Source organism: Notolabrus celidotus, chromosome 6 (genome assembly GCF_009762535.1).
Source record: "Notolabrus celidotus isolate fNotCel1 chromosome 6, fNotCel1.pri, whole genome shotgun sequence".
Lineage (NCBI taxonomy): Eukaryota > Metazoa > Chordata > Actinopteri > Labriformes > Labridae > Notolabrus > Notolabrus celidotus.
The window spans coordinates 22,606,613-22,629,774 of NC_048277.1; the positions used below are offsets into that span (position 1 = coordinate 22,606,613).

Genomic DNA, 23,162 nt, shown 5'->3' on the forward strand with positions numbered 1-23,162 from the left:
CTAGAGTCCAGTGGGACAAAGGATGAGACATTCAGGCATGACATTAAGATGCCCTCAATGGGTTTTGAACCCAGAATCATTTTACTCTAAGGCTGCAGTGCTAACCATCACAACATTGTGTGACCCTGAGCATTTCACCTTTTTCAGTGTATCTTTTTCAGTACAATATAATGTTAAATACATTGTTCACACTTCTGAGATATGGCCTGGATTCATACCTTCGATCTTCTGCTTGTAGGTAGCAGTGTAAACAACCACGCCACTGTGACACCTTGAATTCCTCACCTGTTCAAGTTGAACTATTTTCCCAAACATTATTTGTATTCATGAAAATATGGTTCAGCAGGAAGATGCCAGAACTATGAACTCCACATGGGAATACCCCAGCTTGTATTTAAAGTTTTTTGAGAGACATCAGTGTTAACTGCAAAGCTGACATACCATCTTGCTGGTTTCACTAATTTATGTTTGTTTACTTTCCTCAACGTTACAGGAATTCAAAAAATGCAGTCCAAACCCCAGTGAGAGGGAGCAAGAGTATTCTAGCCCTGCTCAGAGAGGCCCTGTTGAGGATTCAAACCTAGAAACGTGTTGCAATAAGGCAGCAATGCTATCTAATGAGGTGTCAGTGCCAACACCAAGCCACCTTGCATAGCTTACTTACAGTTTGTTAAGCTCCAGTACATAATGTTACAGTATTTCTCAATTGCTAAAACACTAAACCCTATTGTCTGAGTCAAATTCCTTAGCTGCCTGAACACATGTATGGAATCAGTCACTCTTTTGGCAAAACCATAAACACTTTTCACCTGTTAGACACAACTTCAAACACATTCTCACTCACTAAAACACATGTTGCACTGTGATGCACTTGTGTTGCATAATGGTAAGCACAGGTAGCAAAAGTTAAACACATTTGAAGCACAGGTGTCACAGCTTAAACACAACCACTCAAAACTGATCACACTTGTGGCTAATGATGTGAGGAAACCAATATAAGCCTGGATCCAGCACGCAAGGGGTTTCCTCCCCTGTTGCCTGGCCAGGGAGAATGTGGCCTGTGATGTCATGAGGATGAAGTCCTGTGGCCTGACCCAGCAGGTAGACATGATGCTGTGGCTGAATGATTGTAGACACTGTAAGCACTTCAGTTTGATTTTGTGGATTACACTGTAATGTGCTTCTCATTTATATTTGTTTTTACTTTATTTTTTTACTGTATAAAGGTGCTACATTCAAAGAGGATTTTTTTTTTGGCAAAATAATTTAGTCTACTGTGAACAATAAACATTATTTCTACAGCTTCATGTCCTGGGCATTGTGTTTTCAGTTTTTTTGATATAGTATGTAATGACTTCTCAGTATTGTTTTTAATTTTGATTGACTTGGGGTATGATCTGACAACATTGTTTTGTTTTGCAGGAAGAGTTAGAGGTTTGATGAATGTAGTTTAAAAACTGTGTTTTGTGCTTATAGTGTTGAGAAAAGCGTGGTGGAAGCATAGGGTGGAAGTCAAGAAATGTGTTTTGGCAATTGAGAAATCAAGTCAAAAGCATGGTCCACACACCAGGAGCTTTCAGCTTCACACTAGAGGACCCTGGCTAGGACGACCTCACCTCAGTTTGCTGTGAGGCAGCAGTGCTAACAGCGACACCATCATGTCACCTTGCAGTGGTCACCTGTTCAGGTGTATTTTCTCTATGTACTGCACAGCACGGGACTACACGTCTAATGTTCAGTAAGTATTTTTAATGTCTTATTTGGATGCGCAAAGCTAACTTTAATATTGTACTATTCATGTCTGTTTCACCTAGTCCCGGGTAAAGTAGAGTAAATAAGCAGCCTCAGTATGTTGTTGTGAAGCTACATTTGCGGCTATAAGCTATACAGTCTATGGCTATGGCTAACAACCCTCGGGTTAGTGAAGGCCTAGGAACAACAAAAAATAATCAATATTTCGTTTTATTTCTGAAAAGTCCTGTAAACAGTGTGAATACTTAAAGTCTGTACCATGTGGTATTAGACGTCCTTGTACAACAGGGGGCTAATTTTGACCAAAACCATTCTTACCATGCAGCCTTATGACTTTTTTTCCCCAGATATTTCTACTGAAAAAGTTGGCATTATTCACTAAGCACGTAACTGATGATCTAGCTACCTTACAGCAATAATAATAATAATAATAATAATAATAATAATAATAATAATAATAATAATAATAAAGTGTATTAATAAAGCACTTATCAAAACGGACGTTACAAAGTGCTTTACATCATAAAAACCCACAACAAAGCATGGGGGTGTATGTGGGCTGGCAAGACAATTTAAGAGGAACAGCTGAATAAAAGAGTAAAAGAGAAACTACTAAAAGCAATTAAAACAATTAAAATCAATAAAACAAATTAAACAATGAGTGAATAAAAGAAAACCATGAATGTAACATCTTCGATAAAACAATATGACAGGAAGGCCTTTCGATAAAAATATGTTTTCAGCTGTGATTTAAAAGAAGATACTGATGCAGCTTGCCTGAGATCCTCATGCAGGTCGTTCCACAGCCGTTTGAGCCTGCACAGCAAACGCTTGGTCACCCTTAGATTTCAACTTTGTGAAGGGAACTTTAAGGAGGTTCCTGCCTCTGGATCTGAGGCTGCATCCGGGCTGGTAGGGTGACAGCAAATCACAGTTATATTCAGGGGCCAGGCCGTGAAATGCTTTAAGTGATAAACCTTAAAATCTAATCTAAAAGCAATGGGCGGCCAGTGTAGGGTTATTAAAACAGGAGTAATGTGCTCTCTCTTCTTGGTTTTAGTTAAAATGTTGTGCAAATAATGATGAAGATCAGGAACATGTACATGTGCATTACATGTTGGCCTCTTGGTTTATACATTATTGTACCTAAACAATCATGTTGTCATTGTCTTTGCCCAGTTTGACTCCAGTAGTATTTCCTTGAAGACAAGGAGGGAGAAGATGAAGAAAGTATTTCTGAAATCCCACAGCCACACAAATAATGGGCTGTGGGTCTCTATCTTAAACAAAGTAAGGACTCTTGCTTCTCAAAACTCATGCATCTTTGTGTTTACATTTTTTTTTTTCAGAAGAAATGTAGGTGTAAACTCATCTCTTCCATGTTTACAAATTCAAACAAAGTAGTATAACTTTTAGCTGACACAAAACTAACTTTTGTGGTACTCATGTGCATGTGAACTGTAGAGTCAGTGTCCCTGTCAAACTGGAATTAGACTAAAACAGGGTTTGACAATAGGCACATTATCAATTCACTGTACATCAACGAGCACTTATTGTGGTTGAGCACTTCTACTGATATTTCTTCCAGCCACTGGTCAATTACTTAGTTCCACAATAGTAATGTTGTTTAGGCCCAGCTGGGCTGAAAGACATTGGACAGTTAATTTGACCTGAATTAAAGGCATTTTTGGCAGCTTGAGACATAATGGGGGCCAGTACCAGACAGACTGCCAGTAAGGGGTCATAACCAACAAGTGGGGGTCTGAAAAGGCCTGTTTGTGCTTCAGTGTGTCATTACAGGTTACCCGTTAATATGTATAGCAGGGGTGAGTATTGCCAAAACCTCACGATACGATACGCATCCCGATACTTGGATCACGATACGATAGTAAGATAAGATATACTTTATTTGATAAGATAAGATAAGATCACAATATTGTGTTAAATTGCAAACAACTTTTCCACTTTATTGTTTTTGAAATACTGAAGTTGTATTTTAGTTCCAACTCGGCTAAAATGGGAATTTTTATTATTACAAAAATATCGATGTTAAGAGTTGAAATATCAATATCATATTGGAGGTCCAAGTATTGCGATATATTTCTGTCTTGGTATTTTTTCTAATGTATAGGCAGTATAAGATAAACTACCGTGATTCACTTTTATAAAATTCAAGGTCAAGAAAGATTGGCCAAAACAAAGCAACAAACACTGTCAAATGCTCATGTCAAGCTAATCTTTCATTATCAACAGCTTTTTAATTTATATAGCACCTTTAAAGTAGGGAGCCATTTGAAGTTTAAAATGTGCTTTAGTGGCATTAAAAGGCAGCCATGGATAAATAAAGCAAAAAGACAGAGTAAACATAGTGAATAAGTAACAAAAAACAAACAAAAACAAAGGTAAAAGGATTTTAAAAGTCTGATTGATTCAACCAATTTAGCACTTCCTGTCTAAATATGAATCCATCCCTCCAAATTTGTAACACAGCATTTCTGTTTAACATTTATTGTGACCAAGCTCAAACAGAGGTTAAAACCTTACTGACACAACAAAGTATGGAATGAATATGCAGAGGTAAACAGTAGAAAACCTTTCTATCAAAACCTCAAAATATGCAGGAATAACAAAGCTCTCCGAGAGCAACAGAGGACATAAAACAGTAGACAGTTTATATCTTTCGTTCACTTCAGCCTGTATTTCTGAAGTGAAAATCTGTTGACTTTCTACACCTCAAGTCCTCATTAGAGCTACAATGACTCTGTTTGCACAGCAGTTTGTTTCTGTTCAATGACAGCGTCTGAGTTACTGGCAGAAGATGAGATAAGAGAAAACATTTGGAGCACGCTGGTGTCGCTCGTCTGTATCCATCCCGATGAAGGCGACCTCAGGGCTGGTAACTGTGAAATATTTCAGCCATGTCTCACTGAAACATGAGCTGAGTCCTTTGTAGCTTTGTCACTGGAGGAGAGGGAGACGACATGCCTTCCGGTCAGCCCTTTACAGTACGTTGAGTTCATCTCATGTAACAGAATCACAGCGGGTATGCTGGGATCAGTGCTGTGGTCGACCAGCGACAGGGTTATGGGATGATGGGATCCAGCAGATGGGGATGATGTGATGGATGGAGCTGTTCACAACAACAATAAGGAGTGCTGTTAGAGAGAGTGCTTGACTCAGTGATGTGTGAAAGGATCAACTGGGATATTTAATGTAGTTTAATTAAATTATTGTTACTGTAAATTACCAGTGGGTAATTCTGAAGTGTGAGGTGCCCTCATAACTAAACCCCACCTGTTGATTTGCTGACATTGAAGGGACTCTTTTCATTGGTGTATAAAATTTCCACCAGGGACAGAGATTACAAGCCAAATAAAAAATAAAAATACATACATGAAGTTTAGGCAAAAAACACCAACAAACAAATGTATGGATTATAGTACAATGAAAATTAAAAAGGATACAAAAAAGACAGCTGACTGGATACCAGGAGAGATGGTTCGTGATGGATGAGGATGTAAGATTGGTTCTGTTATATAATCTGGATATATTCATGTGAAACGCAAGAGACTAGGTGATAGTGGTGATGATAAAAAGAACAAGTGAAAAAAATTATCCAATAAAAACTGTTAAAAACAACAACAAAGTAATCAAATTTACAATAGCCTTAGGTAGCCATATATATAAAGCAATACATGGAACCTTATTGTTGGAGAATTCATTTGTAGTCAGAAAAAAATGTCTTTCCAATGGCGTTTTATGTTTTCTTTTACAATGGCGCCACCTAGTGGGCATAAGAGAGACATTCAGGGTGAGAGCAACAATAGTTGTGAAAGAAATTACTTGTTAGAGGGGAAAAAAGACAGTGAAGAATACATGCTGAGATTAAAGAAAAAGTGAACTGAGCATATTTTTAATGATTTTGTGCTTTTTATAAATATTTTGGGGCTTTTTATGCCTTTATTTGATGTGGTGATAATAGCAAAATTTCAGGAGCAGGGCCACACCTCCACCGTGCCTCTTCAGTTTTCCCATAAATTCAAACCTGACCATTTCCTCCTTTCTCGCTCTTGTTTCCGCATCCCTCCCTCCCTTCCCTTTCTCCTTCTGCTCCTCTCCTCCTTATCCATAGGGCCCTGAGGGGGTTCGTCGTGCCCGGGTTCTACGGCGGATCCCCTATGAAGCTTCCCCAAAGCAACTATGCGTTCAAAATCGATCAATACAATAATCCGTAACCAATAAACTATCTGTCAAATCTCATTCTGTTGGTGTGGTCCTTGCTAGTGAAAGGATAGCTGAAGAGAGACAGGAAATGTGGGGAGTGGAGAGTGGGGGAAGACATGCAGGGGATGGTCGCGGCCGGGAGTTGAATCGGCGACCTCTACGACGAGGACTGCAGCCTCTGTACATGGGGCGCCTAGACCGCTAGGCCACCATTGCCCATGATTTAGTGCATTTTAACCAATAATTCCAAATATGAGAATAAAATGCTGAATTATTTGACATTTTTAAAGTTATTTTTGGGCAGTTTTGTCCTTTATTTGACAAGAAAGCTCATTAAATCACTGAGCCAAAAGTTACACCTCTTCATAGTTTGATTATTTGAGCAATTTTTGTTTGTCTGATTTCTTTCTCATAGATATACAAATTAAGTAATGTGTACACTTATAAATTTAAACATTCAATCAATCAATCAATCAATCAATCAATCAATCAATCCATCAATCCATCAATCCATCAACCTTTATTTATACTCGAGAGATCATTGAGGGGCAACCCTCTTTTACAACGATATCAAGTCATTTACAGTGACATTTAAAAAATCAACAACACACAAACAACAATGAATCAAGAGCATCAAAGTCATCAAATAGGATAATTTTTTGATTTGGATATACAAACAATTAAAAGATCAAATAAAAAAAAAGGAGGTTCTGGGGATTGACTATAAAAGCAATAAAATAGGAAGGGCCAGTGGTTACAATTATACAATAGATATACACAGGTTAATCTAGCTAAAACAGTTGCAGAGTGGGGTTGAGAGGTTAAAAATCAAGACTCTGAATTGTCCGAAATTCAGAATCACATTAATTGTAGTTATCAATTTAACAGAAAAATGTAGATTCATTCTGTAACTGAACTGGTTAATATTCACAGCAATCAACTGTATGTCAAATGAATATTGTTTGGGATATGCATTAGTTCTGTTGCCCGGTTTCAGATGTTGGACATAACATCTAGAGTTAACATCTGTTTGTGCAGTTACACAAGTCTACAGCACATCTTCAATCTCCAGTGATTCATAATGCATCTTATTTTCTGAGAGGATGCACTGTTTTGTGCTCAGTGAACAGAAGTTCTGACGGTGGAGGCTGTGTAACTCTGGAGACGGACCTGAGGGCATTAATCATGAATGCCAGCCTCTCACTTTATCTGTGTGATCATTAGGCCATACTTGAGCGTGATGATCACTCCCTGGAAATGAGCTCCTGGAGGCTGCTTCCATTATTCATACCTACATGAGCACAGTCTGCCCCCTATTCTTGGAAATGAGACTTAATGAAGGGCAGCCATATTTAGGTGCTGTGCTCTTGATATGTCAGAGTGGCATGGCGTTGTTAGTAGTCTCATCTTCCTGTGCATCATCTGTAGTGTCCTGCTTACCAAGTATCTTCAGGATTCAACCCGATGGGAACGACAGGTGTTTCTCGTTAAGATGCTAACGATAATGAATGCATCCCTGTAAGGGAAAACCTGCAATTTGATTGGCTGACATTTTCATCAAATCTGTGTTTTGTAACTTTAAGAGCAACTGCATATCTGACAAAGCTTCAAATGGGGACTTTCCTTTATGTGACAGACAGTTTCTGCCTAAGGCTTTTATTTTGAAAGGACTTCTACTTATCTTATTGGAAGGATGTTCTGCGTTTCATTTTTATAAATACCTGAATGAAGAACATTTTTAGGACTTTTCAAACTCCTTGAAATACAAAGTAGATAACATTGTTTGATTTAATAGAATTTATTTGTTTGAAGTGGCTGCCCCACAACTATAATGCCACTGTGTCTTTGTTCCTTTCTTTTACTATGTTTTGAAATACATTCTGGTCCTTTTACCCAAAGGGATGCAACAAATCCCAAATGCACTGAGCCTTAAATGCCTCTTGTTTGTAGTATCAAAGTGTAATTTGCGTCTTTCAAAATGATGAAAAGCCCATAAGAATCAGGTCTGCTCCTCTGCTGCAGGAGTAAGTACGGATAATTGGCTGGCAGCATGTGAACGGTTGTGGTGTGAGGGCTTGATGATGCCGCATGCAGATAATTGGTCTCTCAGGCACTGGTCTTGAAAAACCTGTGTACAGATTAACAAATGAAAAAAAAGGGGTTGGAAGAAAGTTTGTGGGGATTTTCAGAACCACATTGTGAGACAGCATCTCTACATATTTTTAAATCATCACCATTCATTAATTCACTTGGATTAAATGTTCATACATCTCCTTAATGGCCTCTTATCATTTCGGCTCTGAGCATGCTCTGTGAAGCTTTTGCAAATTAGGCTGCTTCAGACTTTAGCATGTAGGATGTAGCTTCTACGTCAAGTCTGAAGCTTTCACGTGCCATCTGTAGATCAAAAAGCTAATATCTGAAGATGTATTTTCAATCAATGCTAGGGATGCACGATATTGGATTTTTTGCCGATATCCTGATATTTTACAACTCATTTCACCGATACTGATATTTTTTTCCGCACACCTAATAGCAGAGATCATCAATTCTCTTCTGTATTGGAATTAGCGTACAGTAACTCTGATCACATTTGTTATTAAGTAATCATTTCTTGTGCAAAATAAGAAAAATACTTAATACTTAAAACTGCATATTTATTTATGACAATTGCTTTCAAACTAAATTCATCCAAAAAGATACATCCCACTTAAAACTTGGATGATGCTCTCCCTGAGACAATCATAACAAAACCCACAACCAGGGCACATTTGGCCAATTTCAATATTGACATAGTACGTAAACCTAACCTCTGTTCACAGGGAACATGTGAAAAGTGCCACTGTACAGCAATTAAACCCAAATTAAATAAAATGGTTTACTCTTTGACAGTAAATGTGCCTAAATTAGTCAGCCACATGTACCTTACAGACTGCTGCTTAAATTCAAATTTAACTTAAAACATGAGCCCAACATGTGTGCAGCAGCAGCCCATTATTTTATCGGTTAATTATATCGTCAGATATCGGTGTGTTAGCCGATATCTGATAGTTCATTTTAAAGCCAATACCGGCTGGTAATATCGTGCATCCCTAATCAATGCTGCTGGTGAAACCTGTATAGAATAGCAGAGGTGCTCTTTGAACATTGCTCTTCCTCCTAACAGCAGGACTGAGGATGACCTATTGGAGATGGCTAAATCAATTCTATTGCACTAAACTACTGAGTCCACTGTTGGTGGTTCTGCTCTTTTGGCTTCAGGGACCAGTTTATTCCCTCTGCAATATCTGTAGGAAACAGCCGCCTTGCTGTTTTTGTCCACATCAAAATACTGTGGAATTAAACCATTAATAATTCATGCTAAGCTATAAATTTCTTTGTTTCTGTGATGAACCAAAGCCGAGAATCTCCCCAGCCAGAATCCACCAGCAGCTGCACACCGCGTGGCAGTTCCATCATTTGTATAACCTGCTCTTGTCGTAATTGAGCGGGAGTTATTTTGGGTTCACAGGTTTCTTAATTAAAGGTGCTCAGTCCTCCGACAGATGAGACCATTATCTCCGCAGGGTGTGAATGAATCAGCTGTACAGTTCCAGATAACATAGTGAGTCCTTCCTGTCGCTTTGCAGGGATCAGATCAGAATGTGCAGCAGCCTCGTCGTGCTACATTTCAGGATGTTCAGAAACATGTTGATGCTTCTTTTTCTCAAACCTGCGTGCTGTCAAGGAAACCTGGTGTTTTTTTCCCTGTAGAAAGAGCATCCCCTAATGAATCAATTGGCCTTGATGCTATGCTCATAATCCTGAGTAACTATAATGGACTGTAATGCTAACTCAAGTATGCAGCATTTGAGTCTTGGGAGTTAAGAGCAGAGTGATTCATTCCTGTCATGGGTCTGAGACGCTGGCAGGTTGCAATTTGCCAATAGCAAATCAGTTTTGGTCCGAGTGTATAATTATGTAATATTTGTGATGCTGTAGTCGTGACTGATTTTTGAAAATTGAACAATAGAGCCTTTGTGAGCATTAACGACCCGTATTCAATCTAACAGCTTCAGGAGGATTTTCCAAACGTTTCCAGTGAAGATGCTGTGATTTTCTCCTTCATTCACTACCTGTACTGATGTAATTAACCTTTCTGTAGCAGGAAGAGGATTTTTCCACTTCAAGCTTTTTCTAAAGGTTTTTTTTTTTCATTAATTGGTTAGATTGTTTAACGTCAGGAGGCAACTTCACATCAGCCTCTCTCTGCATGGGAAGACTTGAAATCTGAATTACATGGATACAGCACATATAAATAACCGCAGCACAGTGAAGCATCGCCACCTTGGCTCCGATTCAACACCACACTGCCTTGTCATTTCACACTCAGCTGGAGCTCAAATCAAGGCTAATTTGCAATGAAAGGGTAGCTGTAGAGACTGAAGCGCGATTTATTATTCCTTCCGGCTTTTTTGCAACTGGAACTATGGACCTGTCCCCCCTCCCTCCCCCACTTTTTCCCCCTCTCCAATTGCCTTTGATTGCTTGCAACAAAGAGCTCCCATCTCTGCTCCTGCAGTAATGATGAGGCTTTGTAGTTTTGCCCACATATACCCTGGACAAAAACTATGACATCAATCAGTTTTGTAAATCATTACCTGTTTGAACCTTTGACAATAGAAAGCAATATGATTTTGTGTCCTCAGTGATATTAGTCTACCATGTTAGTTGGTCATTCTGGTACTAAGTATTGAGTTAACACATAACTGGTCCAATAAAAATCTAATTCATTGCATGTGTTGGGTGTTTTTTTGGCATTTAGTTTTCTATGATCTTGTTGAAACCCTTTTCAGGATGGCTGAACCTTCCTTATTTGATACATTTCAAAATAAAACTAGTCAAAGAACACAGCATATATGTTCAAAGTACTACGTTTTCAGACATTCCAAGTTAAAGCAGGGTGGAATGGCAGGGTGTGGCAGTATGGTCTCTTTATTTATTTATTTTTAAAAGTTTGGTTTAATTTAAATTATGTTTTTGTTGGGTTTGCACTTTTCTTTTTGTTTTAATTTGGAAATTTGGATGTGTGTATGTTTGTATGTCTATATATTTTGTATATATTTCTGTATATGTGTATATATATATATATATTATATTTTTATTACTAATATTTTTATCACACTTATTATTATTTTTACCTTAGTTTTTATTTTTTCCTTATGTTTTATGTTAAAGCGGGAGCAGCTATTATTTTCTCTAAAAAAAAACACAGCTTAAGAAATGATCTCCCTTAGATCCCATCTTTGTCGCCCTTATAGCCTTAAGTTTATTCTCTATTGCTCAAAAAAATGTAGCTAATCTCTTTCCACATTAATTTCCCCACCCTTGGTTTTTCTGTGCAGTTTCCTGTCACATCACATGTTCACCATTGGCAACCCTCTCTCTCTGCTCAGTGTGATTTAGTTCACACTTTTGGAGAGCTTGATGAGAAAGGTGCCTTTTGTTGATGCAGCTCTTCCTTACATTCATAACAGCTTCCCTTTTCAGGCGAGTGCGAGACAGATCTGTGCCAGCTGTCTTTGGACATGGATGCTGTCAGGTCGTCTGCGCACGTGACTGCGGACCATTAAGCCTTGCCCTGGGAGATGAAATCTGGGGCGGCGACGCTGAAACAATGCAGTGTGGGTAACTGACCCCACTCACGCCTGCAATCACTCCTTTTAATCTGGTGAAAGAGACACGGGCTATACGTGTAATTCAAGAAGGACAAATCCAAAGAAAACTGTAGACCTCTACATTTTAATCTTCTTCATTTCCTGACAGATTATATTCCAGTTGAAGGACTCTGAAGAACTTCTACTTGAACTCTCTTTGAACCGGCTGTGTTCTCATTAAGAGTGTAAGCCCAAGAAGAATTTAACACATCTATCAAAAACTGACTGACACTAAACTACAGCTCCGATGTAAAAATTGTTAAAAACTTCCCTCATAATCACAGAGGTTGGTTTTAAGAAATGAAATCCACATAAAGAGGATTTAGTTTTCTGTTAGAGGGATGTTTCTTCCTTTCAGAGAGAACGAGGAAACAAAACTGCTTTCATGAATGCCATATGTTAACCCAAGGCAACGTGTAATTTCATTTTATCCCTGGAGGAGGAACTTAAGATGTTTACCATTTCACCTGTAGGTGGCAGTATGCAGTCTTTATGGTAGAAAGACTGTATGCAGCGTCTTCCTGCAGGCTGACATAACAGAGCAGTGTCTCTTGTATAACATAACACTTTGGGGAATTTCCCTCAATTCACTTAAAGCTCAAAACAACCCTCCCACAATCTTTCAGTCTTTAAGAAACACCCTTGTCATACCGTGCAGAATCTCCCTCCATGCAAAGTCATCTCTAACACCATTCTTATTTAAATCCATCCTTATCGATTATCACACCTTCAACCACCATTGTTGATGGACATGTAGGTCACGTAGCCACACATCTGTTGTGTCATTCGTCTACAGGCATGTGAAAGTAGACCTGCTCATGTGAAAAACATAACAAAGGCTAACCATACCCTTGAAGCTTTCTGGGAAATGTGATGTGAAACTGAGCTGGTACTTTCACTGCACTTCTGCAAAAGCAAGAATTTCACTTTTGTCTGTACAGCAGAGAAGTACTGAAAATGACATCCTGCCTCGCAAACAATAAATCGTATTATTCCTTCAGGAATTGAGCTGCCTTTCGAGTGCTCCTGCTTGACTCACCCTATAATTGGTCCAACTGTGATATAAATCAGATAACAACCTTTCTTTTGGAGTCTTTGATGCCTAATTGAGACTGAGAAAGAGCTATTTCATAGATTTCTCTTGCTGACATAGTTGGTCTTTCCACCTTGTGTGTAACCATCCTAGAAGGGTGGTTTGATGCATGTCACTCAATGTAAACTTGAAAGAGCTGAGTGGAACAGTAGAGCAAAGAGATGGTTAGGTCATTGTGACAAGTTCAATTTGGAAAATGGTGCTAACATTAAACTGTGTTTAAACAGATCCTAGTTAAGAAACCCTTGCTCCATTATGTGCATTTTAGGTAACTTTTACCCTCTTGTGTAAAAAAAAAACTGACAAGAAAAGAACCAGTAGTCATTTTTCATCAAACAAAGATAACCACATTTATTTTTAAAGTATAAAATTTCACACTATAAAGGCCACTTTTCAGGGTAAATCGACAACCTCCTGTAAGATTTTACACAGAAATACCTTGTCCCTCTCTGCTGGTCTAACATACTGTCCAGATCTGTGGCAAAATAAAATAATGTTCTACTCCACCACAGAAAGTAGTTGGCAAGATCTGAATAATTTACTCAATACAGGAAAAATGGCAGGAGAGTAAGAATTCCTGATTTGTACATCCCACAGAGGAGCAGGTATTCTGAACTTTCTCTCTCTTTTTATCAAACCGGCTTACAGGCACAGCTTGATGTTACAGGCACTGTTTGCCTTCGAATGGGAGACTCAAAAAAAAAAAAAAAAAAAAAAAAAGGAATCTGCAGTTGAAATTCTTTACAATGGCACCAGTCAGGCCACGGAGAGCATCCCATAGAGAGAGAGAGCGTCCTCTGTTTTGTACGAGCAGAGCGACACGTACTGCAGACATCGCAGTCAGAGAGGCCGTTTGGCTCACTGCAGATCTGGTGAGGTGTCCTTACTTTCACATTCCTACCCACTAACTGTGACGTGGTGCCCACTGAGGTAGAACAGTTGTACCAAAAGACCTTATTTATAAAGTATACAAATGAGTAACAGTCACATCAATAAACTAGAGTGGAGTCATGGGGTCAGGGAGGGAGATAATAACATCACATTTTACCCCACATTTCAGCACAACAATATGTAGACCACTGACATGTCTGGATGTCTGAAATACTCCCTTCCAGCACAAACTACTCCTGCAGTTATTTCCCTTTCAGGCAAAATGGGTATTTCACAGATACTTAAACCTGTATTATTGCATCTACAAGCCAGTGGGAACAATTCAGTTGTAAGATCGCCAGCTCTGGTGATCTCGGCATGTGACATCTATCCTTTCCCACTCGAACATGCTATTCAAGAGTGCAAACAAAAAAGAAAGAGAAGTCAACCAAGGGACTGAAGCAGACACTTGTCATGTCTTAGAGGGCACATTCCCCATACAGAGAGTTCATGTTCGTCGACACCCCTTGCACATTAAAGAGAAATCTGTGACATCCCTTTTTTGAAGGCTCCTGTCTACCCTGAAGGCTGGAATGGGCGAAGCGAGCTGACTGGCTCCCGGCGGGGTGGGGCAAGGCTAGGCTGGGCTGTGAGGTTTACAGCTGGACACCCAGCTCACTGTGTGGACTAGGACCAGCTGCTGTCCATCAAACCTCCTCCCGTTCCCTTGCGGCTGATGATGCTTTCTGTGGACTTTAGGAGCCTCTCTAAGCAGGGAGCGTTGATTTTCCCTGGTGGGGGGCCTCTGGGCACCGAGTCTTTCTTAGTGTGGCTGTCTGTGCTGGAGGACACAGCGTTGTCCTGCGTTAGGTCTCTGTCTCTGGGGGGCTGCAGGTGCCTGGGTCCTGCCTGTGCCTGTTCTGCTGTTGGGGAGCAGATGGGTGACGTGTGGAGCCATTTCAGGTTACTGGCGGAGTACGCTCCAGGAGGAGTGAGGTCGGTGACTCTCAGGGCTTTGGCGCCGGATGGAGGCTCACTGATGGTGATGGGGCTCACGGCTGCAGTGACGTTCACTGGAGAAAGCTGTTGGGGAAACAAAGTCACATTTAATTTATGCGTTTATATATGAGGGAACCACTGATCAATAAAACACCAAATGAGCCAGTTTGTTGTTACTGCCAGATATTAAGGGTGTCTGTGTTCTCTATACACCATTTAGAGACCAGTATGTTGAAGACAACACATAAACATCTCCAATCCACACAAAGATCATCCCATTTTCAAGAACAAATCAAATTTAAACAATTGGTGACCTCTTGAAGTAAGCATAACAAGATGTTAAAACCACATAGACTTAACATTTAAACCCCTAACTAATTCCAATCTAGCACTGTTTGAGTCTTGCTAAACTCTAGCGAAAAATATCAGACTATTTAGTCTCTTAACTGCTGCTATGTTCATTAGCTTGATGCTAACTCAATCTATCTGCTGTTTGGTGCAGGGAAGGTTCTGAGCAAGTAAAACATCTCATTGCTGGGGCCAAAAGCGACTTTTGAAGAGAGCAAAAACACTTAGTCACAACACTAACACTAAGCCAAAACAACAAGCTTAAGGAGGCTAAAACACACTGTGGGGCCAAGAGCTGAAGAATAAATGGCTAATCTGTGGATTTGTAAACATAAGCAATCCCTTTTACTTCATAAATATTGATTTCTTTCTCTTGTTAATCTATAAGTATTGGTTACAGTAGCTTTAAAGATACAGTCTTGTGGTGTAAACAGTCATAAAGTGAAAACAGCTAACTTAGGTGACTGGGAAATAAGCTGCATGACATTCCTGTTATTGGGAGGGTGTGTCTGGATTAGCCACAGAAATAAATCCTCTCCAATGAAATGCAACGGAATGTTCCAGAGCATTGTGACCTTTCTTATCCCCTTAGCGACACTCCTCCAAAATTACCTTTTCTCCTCTATCATTGTTCTTAGTGAACCTGAGACTGCCGTAATACCCCTGCAAAAATAGCTTTTAATCCTCCCTTCCTGGCCAAACCTGTAATTAAAATAATAATAGATATTTTGGTCCCTCTTTCACCGCGTCGTCACCATATGTTCTTGGCAGCAGTCATTGTGTAACCCAAGAGTTCTTACGCAACACTTCTGCTTTTGTACAACTTTACCTTCAGTCTCTTGGTAGGAACGGCTTCGTCTATCTCCTGGTCGGAGAGTTGGTCTTGGAGTCTTACGTTAGGGAACCAGCTCTTCAGCATTTCCTCCATTTTGAGAATGATATTGATGTATTTCTCCCTAAAGAGTGGCGGAGAGAAAGAAAGAAGAGAGAGAGAGAAAGATTTAGTCAAGTTAAATCTGAGTAATCCACTAAAAATCTTGCCTACCTCCTCTCTGAAATCTTATCTCTCCATCAAGCTCACACAGGAAATATGCAATCTTGAGCAGCGGGTGAACACACACTCACTTAGCAACGCTTGTACTCAATGTGTGTTTGTGTGTGTGTGTGTGTGTGTGTTGAGAAGGGGGTGGAGTACATTTCTCACATGTTTTGAGCTCACACGTGGCCTGATGTATAATAGTTCTACTCGCCTCTAAATATAAACATCAAATCCGTTGCGGCCACTGACAGCGTCACCGTGAAAATAAACTGTCGTGGTGACGCAGATCTCGTTGGAGGTAGACGGCGTCTAGAGCAGTGTCCCATTAACTCCCACCCGTCAAAACCAGATGGTGGGTGGGGATTAGAGTGTGTCATATGATCAGGACCTTCCTGCTATACTCCATTCAGAGCATGTTAAATTCATGTGAAAGATTATCCGCAACAGTGACTGCTAAAAAAGTCACTTTGATCCTATCTACCATTGTGTAGCTGCAGGGGCTGCCAGCTGGCAACACAGAGCAGGCACAGGGAGCGATGAAGAAGAGGAGGAGGAGGAGGAGGAGGAGGAGGAGGAGGAGGAGGAGGAGGAGGAGGAGGGAAGGGGGTAGTCCACCTTCCAGCCTCTGCCCCGGCAGTCTGCAGGGAGTCTGCCACACCCACTCTTTGTCTCCCATATGAAGGCAGCAGCTGGTGGGTGAGGGCTCCAATTAGTCTATGCCATCTCAGCAGCACTTTATCTTATATATCAGCAACGCTTGATGCGAGACGGGCTTTGTTCCCTTTAACGTATATGAAGTGAGGCTTTTCCTTTCAGAATAAAACGGCGATTTCATTCAGCTACTACCAGTTTAAGCATTTAGTGTTGATATGGGTATATGTGCTTTTACTTTTGAAGATAATGTCAAATTTAGATCTTCTATTTAAATTTAAGGGCAGAATTAGATTTCACATGAGCCATACACTGTTTCAAATTTAAACATTGCAGTTTGATTATTGAAACATTTAGCCTCAGCACATTTCAGTTCTAGTTTTCTCTATGTAAATGATGAACACTGTCATATATTTTCAGCATAATTTTGATTTCAACCAAACTGCTTTGTTAATGATGCAAAATAAGGCACTCAAGAGCCTGAATTTCGCACCTGCTTGCTTTTACATAATGAAAATCAAAATTAAAAACCTCAAAATCTCAAAATGATCATATTACAGGGACAAAGACTTTCTCTTTTTGAGGGGTGATATCATACTCCATTATACCGTCTGGCCAGTGGAGAGCTAATCAGGCGGACACAAGTGTGCTGCTCTCACAGAGGAGCCTGATACATTTTTAACAAGATGCCCGGCTAAAGTGCGAGCCAGCCATCACGGCGGAAAATTTATCCTGAATGCGTGGGGGTAGCAGCTCCTTGCAGGGCGGCCTGCTGTGAGCCATGTGTCGCAGACATGTTTGAGGCCACTTTGACCCACATGATGGAAAGAAAAAAAATCTAGCATATTCTAAATGTTGATCAGTGCAAGATGAGAGGAGGCTCTGAGGCGACCCAGGTGTCATTCAGTACACGATGATGTATAATCAGGAAAGACAACAGAGGTAATTATTTTAACTGTACAGGGGAAAACTGAGGACACTTACCCCATACAGGGGTTCTGCAGGACACCCATGATCCTCTGAATCCGGTCCATGGCCACACTCTCCTGGAAACTGCTGAGTCCTGCAAAAGAGGAAGCTTGTACTATGAGCTGCTTGAACTCTGTTGACAACAGTGTTGAGTCTGTACAGCAGATGGGTTGTGTGAAATGTGTGTGTGTGGGGGGGGGGGGGAACAGACTCCCTGCCTCTACGGCCAGGAAGTGATGGGTCACTTGAGGTCTGGGTTTCACAAAGATCCCAAATCAAGCCGTTTTAAAAGCTGTCTCTGACATGGCACTATCTTACTCTCAAATGCCTGTCTCACAAACAGCAGTTAATTCATGGACACCGTGTTCTCGGTCGCCCTGGCCAAGTGGCTCTTTTACAAGTTGTTCTCAAATGGAAGAAAAATAATGTGTTTTTTTATTCTTAAAGTGGACATGTGAAAAACAGTGTAGTTTGTCAGTGAACCTTCACCTAAATTGAGCTCTACTTTTAAAGATAGACTCACTCAAAGACACACAGGAAATACTTGTGGTTATTTGATAGATCACAACAGTATGTTTCAGACACACTGCTCTCAATATTCCATACAGGAGAGAGCACGCATCAGTCTTTTGTTTTTTCCTCTGACACGTGAGTAAGCAAGAAGAGACAGAAGTGAAACGGCTGTGTACAAGTAGGTGTCTGAGATTTTACAAAGCAGAAATTAAATGTCAACTTACGTTCTCTGTATCTCCCTGAACGAAGGCCATTCAGAATAGACGACAGTGGGTGAATGTAGCATTGTAGCCCATGCACTGAAATGAAAAAGATTAAAAAGGAGGTTATTTCTCTGATGAAATGTGTGAAAAAGTTGCTCAACAGATATCTCAAACTCTCCCCCTGCTGTTCTTTTGATGGACTTGGTTCTGCTCGTGTTGGGATGACTCAAGTTCTTCAGAAAAGCGTGACTAACTCTACCTATAGAGCTATAGGGGAGGGACGTTTTTACTGGAAATGTCACGTATGAGACATCTGTAAAACCAGCAGGGGTGTAAGATCTAGGAAACAGGGTATGCTTGAGTTTTTCTCAACACCATAAACCATCTCAAAGACATCTCTCAGAGGTGCTCACCTTGCGACTGAAAAGCCGTTTCTTCTCTGAAGCGTTGGAAATGAGCTGCCGTTCGTCCTCCGTGAAGCTGCGAGGCCTCTTCAGTGCTTGCTGAGCATTCTTGCCGTTTGTTTTCCCTCCTTGTTGTGTTTTATACAGTCCAGTGGAGCTGTCCCACGTCTCTGTGCAGCCGGGGGGAGATCCCCGACTGGAGGCCTCCCTGACCTCGCTCCAGTCGCTGTCGCCCTCCTTCACCTCGCTGCCCCGGCGGCAGCTGCTGTCAGACGGGCCCAGGTGTGGGGGGGGGGTGCTGGGGGATTGCGGAGCGACTGTCTGGCTGTGCTTTCTGGAACAGTAGTCAGACTCCCGTTCGCTCTCATTGTCTTCATTGTCACTAGCCAGCCAGTCAATGGAGTTGTCCGAATCTGTAGCAGACATCCTCAGCTGCAGGCTCTAACTAGCACTGACCATCACTGACCTGGCAGACAGAGAGTAATGATTATTATGATGATACGTTACACATTCAAGTCAGAAACAGGTGGAAAATAAGCAAAAGCAGATAAAACATCCTCTGGAAATGTCCTTGGACAAACACTGCGGGTTAGTTTGGATAATAAAACCTACGAAAACAGCATTTGGAGCCCGGCAGACATGAATAAAGGCAGAGGCTGAGCAGAGCAGATGGTGGCAGTGAGACCACAGTTGTTGAGACCACAATGACCTGTTTGTTTTGCAGCTGCAACACCTGAGCCAGTAAACACAGACCAGCCACCATCAAAAGCAAACACCAAACATTTGAGTCTCCACAGTGATCCACAAAGCACTCAGAGACTCAAATCCTTGCCCTGTCAGAATTATTGTCACCATAAATCTCCACATCGTGACGTCACACAGGAGTGAGTCTCTACATTTTACAGAGTCCCATCTTTCAGCACTTTTACCCCTCTGCCAGTCAGGCTCGGCCAGCTGCCACCACCAAAAATCATTCAAAAACATTGTAAGCTTGTTTATTCAAAAGGGAGCAGGGGTCTGCCACCATGACGACCAGCCCCTCAAACTGCCCATCAACACAAGTGACACTTGTGGGGAGAAAAAAAAAAGGATTTCACAAAATAAGAGCCTGGCACTGTTTGTCCACAACACAAAAGATGCCTCATGAATAAAAACTCCAACCAACGCTCTCCATGGACGCTTAATTGCTTGTGGGATCTTACATCCTTAAAAACATGTTCCCTCAGTGATTAGTGCATAAAGGAAGTGAGAACAGCGTTTTCAGCATGGGGACTATTTTTGGTGTTTGAGAGGTTTACCCTATCATGTCGCTTATCCGAGGTGAAACGTGAGGGCAAGGAGAGTTAACTGCCCTGTGAGTTCTTTGTCTCAGGACGACCATCTTCTGATCTTATTAATTACAGAAGAGGAAGAGGAGGAGCAGAGATTTACTGATTTGACAAGCTTTAACACAAATATACAGAAAAACATTTGAATGTTTTAGTTGTGGTTTTTTTTAAATGGCTTCTGTGTAACTGAAACCTCTGGTGGAGCAGTCATGGTGACAGAACACTGCCAGCTTTTCAGTTTATCAAGTATCAACAATCAAGATGTCAGACTTGAAAATCTTATGAAGCTTGTATTCTACTCTTAAATATTTAATCCAAAGTTGTTCTGAAAAAATGCAACAACACTAACAAGGACAAGGAAAAAAACATGAAGGTCAGTTATGTATAACTAAACGTGCCACTCTACATATATATAAATATTGAACTGTTGGTTATCAAAACCTCTTTCAATGGAAATAGAACAATTGCGTAGCATAATATAACTCATTTTTAATGGAGAAATAACATTTAACTAATAGCCCCATGTATCTATTGCAAGTACAACGTGTCCTTTCTCAAGTCTTTCCATCACATAACACATAAATCAATCTATAGAACTATCAATATCTATATCTATCTGATTAATGTATCATTTCTTTTCCTACATCCCAAAACACAATGATCCTTTCAGCCATGTATATAAGAGAAAATCAACTACGAGACAACTTGTATTAAAAAGTACAACATTACACATCACATCTGTATGATATGATAAAAAGTAAAAGCTCTTAAGCATTCACCCGTATACATTCTGCTATAAACATACACATGACATACTATACTCCTTTAAACATCCACTTGTCCTGGGCCTCTGAATGCACCTCACAGGCCAGCTGTCTTACAGTGTATCAGACCCAAAATTCAAATAAATGCTGTAGCTCTGATAACAGCTGCTGGTTACACATGTATTCAAAATGTAAGATATTTCTTTGATTAAATAACACACTATCAGTCAGCCCTTGTGCTCCTCATGTCTCCATGTACCTGTGTAGGTGGGGCACATGAACAGAGATGCCGAGCACCACACACATACAGACTACAGACTTTAATTTAGTATAGGGGAAGAAAAACAGTGATGAACATGATCCATGTGACAAACATGTTCACTCACTGTTTTAAACCCAGACTATCTTTGGTTGAAAACATTGAAGTGAATGATCCGGTCTTTCAGTCTATACATGTGTAGGCTGCAGATCAGTTTGGTAATAGACACAATGGACTTCCTCATAGTAAATTTGGCAGCATGCAGTGTTAGATTATATGAAACCTGACTGTAATAACTATCATTACGCGCTTCAACCTGTTATGTTGTTTAGTTTATCCTTCATTATAAAGTGTTAAAGCTGTCTGATTCAAATTCCAGTGGATGAATTTTAAAAATAAAAGCAGAGTAATTCCCTCACAGAAACAAACACATAGTAATAATTATAATATTGATGTTCTTAAGGTGGTGTGATGATGAAGCTAGTAGTTGCCTTCCTTACCAGGATGCAGCGACCGGTTAAACTCCTCCTGTGCTCGGCGGTAAATCCAAGTAGGACTGTCGGGTTGAGAGCAGCTGATGTGTCGGACGTGCGGCGTGTGAGTGAGGGGGTCGGTACAGCCAGTGATCGGCCCGTGTTGCTTCTCCCAAGGCAACGTGTCTGAGTGGGCGGGATTTACGCGTACCGGCTTTCCTAGTGGCTCCTCAAACAAGCCCGCCTGACAAATGGGCTTCTTGTCTGGGTGCAGCTGCGGAGCGATAGGCGAGGCCGGTTTACATATGCAAATGACATGGAAATGACACAAACACGTGGACACGCGGATCGGTTACATTTTCAGCAGCTGGGCCGAAAAGTCAGTCCAGGGCTAGTTTTGGTCATTCTGCAGGCATTCTTCTTCATTATATCATCGGGATGGATGATGATGATGATGATGCCTGGACCTTTGGCATGTCAGAGAGCAGCTGAGCAGGAGCAGCATGGTAAAGGCGCACTCAGCAGTTTCAGGAGCACTAGCAATTTTATTTATAATGCCAATTCATTACAATGTGCTTTACACGGAGAATTAAAAACACAAAAAAAGATTTTTCCAAATAGAATAAATAAAAACAGAAAAACAATAGATACACCCAACATACATCAGAAACAGAGTTGTTGCACATGCATCCAGTCACAACAGTCATATCATTCATACGCTTGAGAAAATAAAAATGTTTTGAGTCTTTTTTTGTGGAAACAGTTGTTATGGAGTAAGGGCCAGTTCCAAAAAGATGGATCACAGTAACTAAAGGCCCCTTCACCAGACTTTGATTTGACTCTGGGTACATTTTAAAGACCTCCACCTGCTGACTTAAGGATCCTGGTCAGGTTATACACTGGGAGCAACTGTAAAAGCTTCATTCATGTAAGAGTTTGCTCAAGGACACTTCAGGAAACTATATTTGAACACGGATTGTCTGGTTATCTGGCCCAGACAGTCCCCCCCCCCCCCCCCCCCCCCCCCCCTTAAGTCAAGTGGTGGGGAAGTAAACGGTTTACCTAAGTGAGTAAAAGGAGCAAGACCATGCTCTAAAAATAACACAAAAAACTGAGTTGTTTACGTTACAGTGTTATATAATTGTTTTATTAGGCCTCTATTTTCTCATTTACATTGGTTGAAATAAATACATAAGTAATTATACTTGTCATATTCAGTTATTATGAAACATTACTTGTTTGTAAATAATTAAACACTGAACTACCAAATAGTATTTATAGCAGAAAGGATGAACCTCGGCCAACTCCAACAGCACCGCTTGTGTGCATGTGTCAACATTAATGATTCCACAATACTACATAACACTGCATCATTACGTGCACATGTTATTTCATCTTCTTCACATGGTTTCATCCATCAGTGCATTGTAAATTATGAAGAGATATATACATTTTATTCTTCTTAATCGGAACACAAAGGTTTGTTGAGCATTCTTGGTCTCCATGTGTTTTTATCTGGCCTGTGTTTTATGTGTGCTAAAGGTTAAATTCCCACTGCAAAAAAAAACAGAACAACC

At 40.5% G+C, this 23,162-nt stretch overlaps 1 protein-coding gene and 1 long non-coding RNA gene across 3 annotated transcripts; one reads left to right on the forward strand and one right to left on the reverse strand.

Moving 5' to 3' along the window:
- The first annotated feature begins 1,560 nt into the window (after window positions 1–1,560).
- LOC117814895 lies at window positions 1,561–6,012 on the forward strand. The gene is made up of 3 exons (XR_004631663.1): window positions 1,561–1,738; window positions 2,932–3,042; window positions 5,885–6,012. It is a non-coding gene; the product is annotated as an uncharacterized LOC117814895 (long non-coding RNA).
- Window positions 6,013–13,086: 7,074 nt separating this feature from the next.
- LOC117814856 (circadian-associated transcriptional repressor) lies at window positions 13,087–22,111 on the reverse strand. Of its 2 annotated transcripts, XM_034686402.1 has the most exons (6): window positions 21,613–22,111; window positions 18,771–19,227; window positions 18,379–18,453; window positions 17,657–17,735; window positions 15,812–15,938; window positions 13,087–14,718 (listed from the first exon to the last, which is right to left on the reverse strand). In XM_034686402.1, exons 4-6 carry the CDS (start codon window positions 17,704–17,706, stop codon window positions 14,323–14,325), a joined length of 573 nt encoding a protein of 190 aa, XP_034542293.1. In that variant the 5' UTR covers window positions 17,707–17,735; window positions 18,379–18,453; window positions 18,771–19,227; window positions 21,613–22,111; the 3' UTR covers window positions 13,087–14,322. The 2 variants fall into 2 exon arrangements, with proteins under 2 accessions (XP_034542293.1, XP_034542294.1); XM_034686403.1 differs by lacking the exons at window positions 13,087–14,718; window positions 15,812–15,938; window positions 17,657–17,735 and having other exon boundaries at window positions 18,373–18,453; window positions 21,608–21,810.
- Between the last annotated feature and the right edge of the window lie 1,051 nt (window positions 22,112–23,162).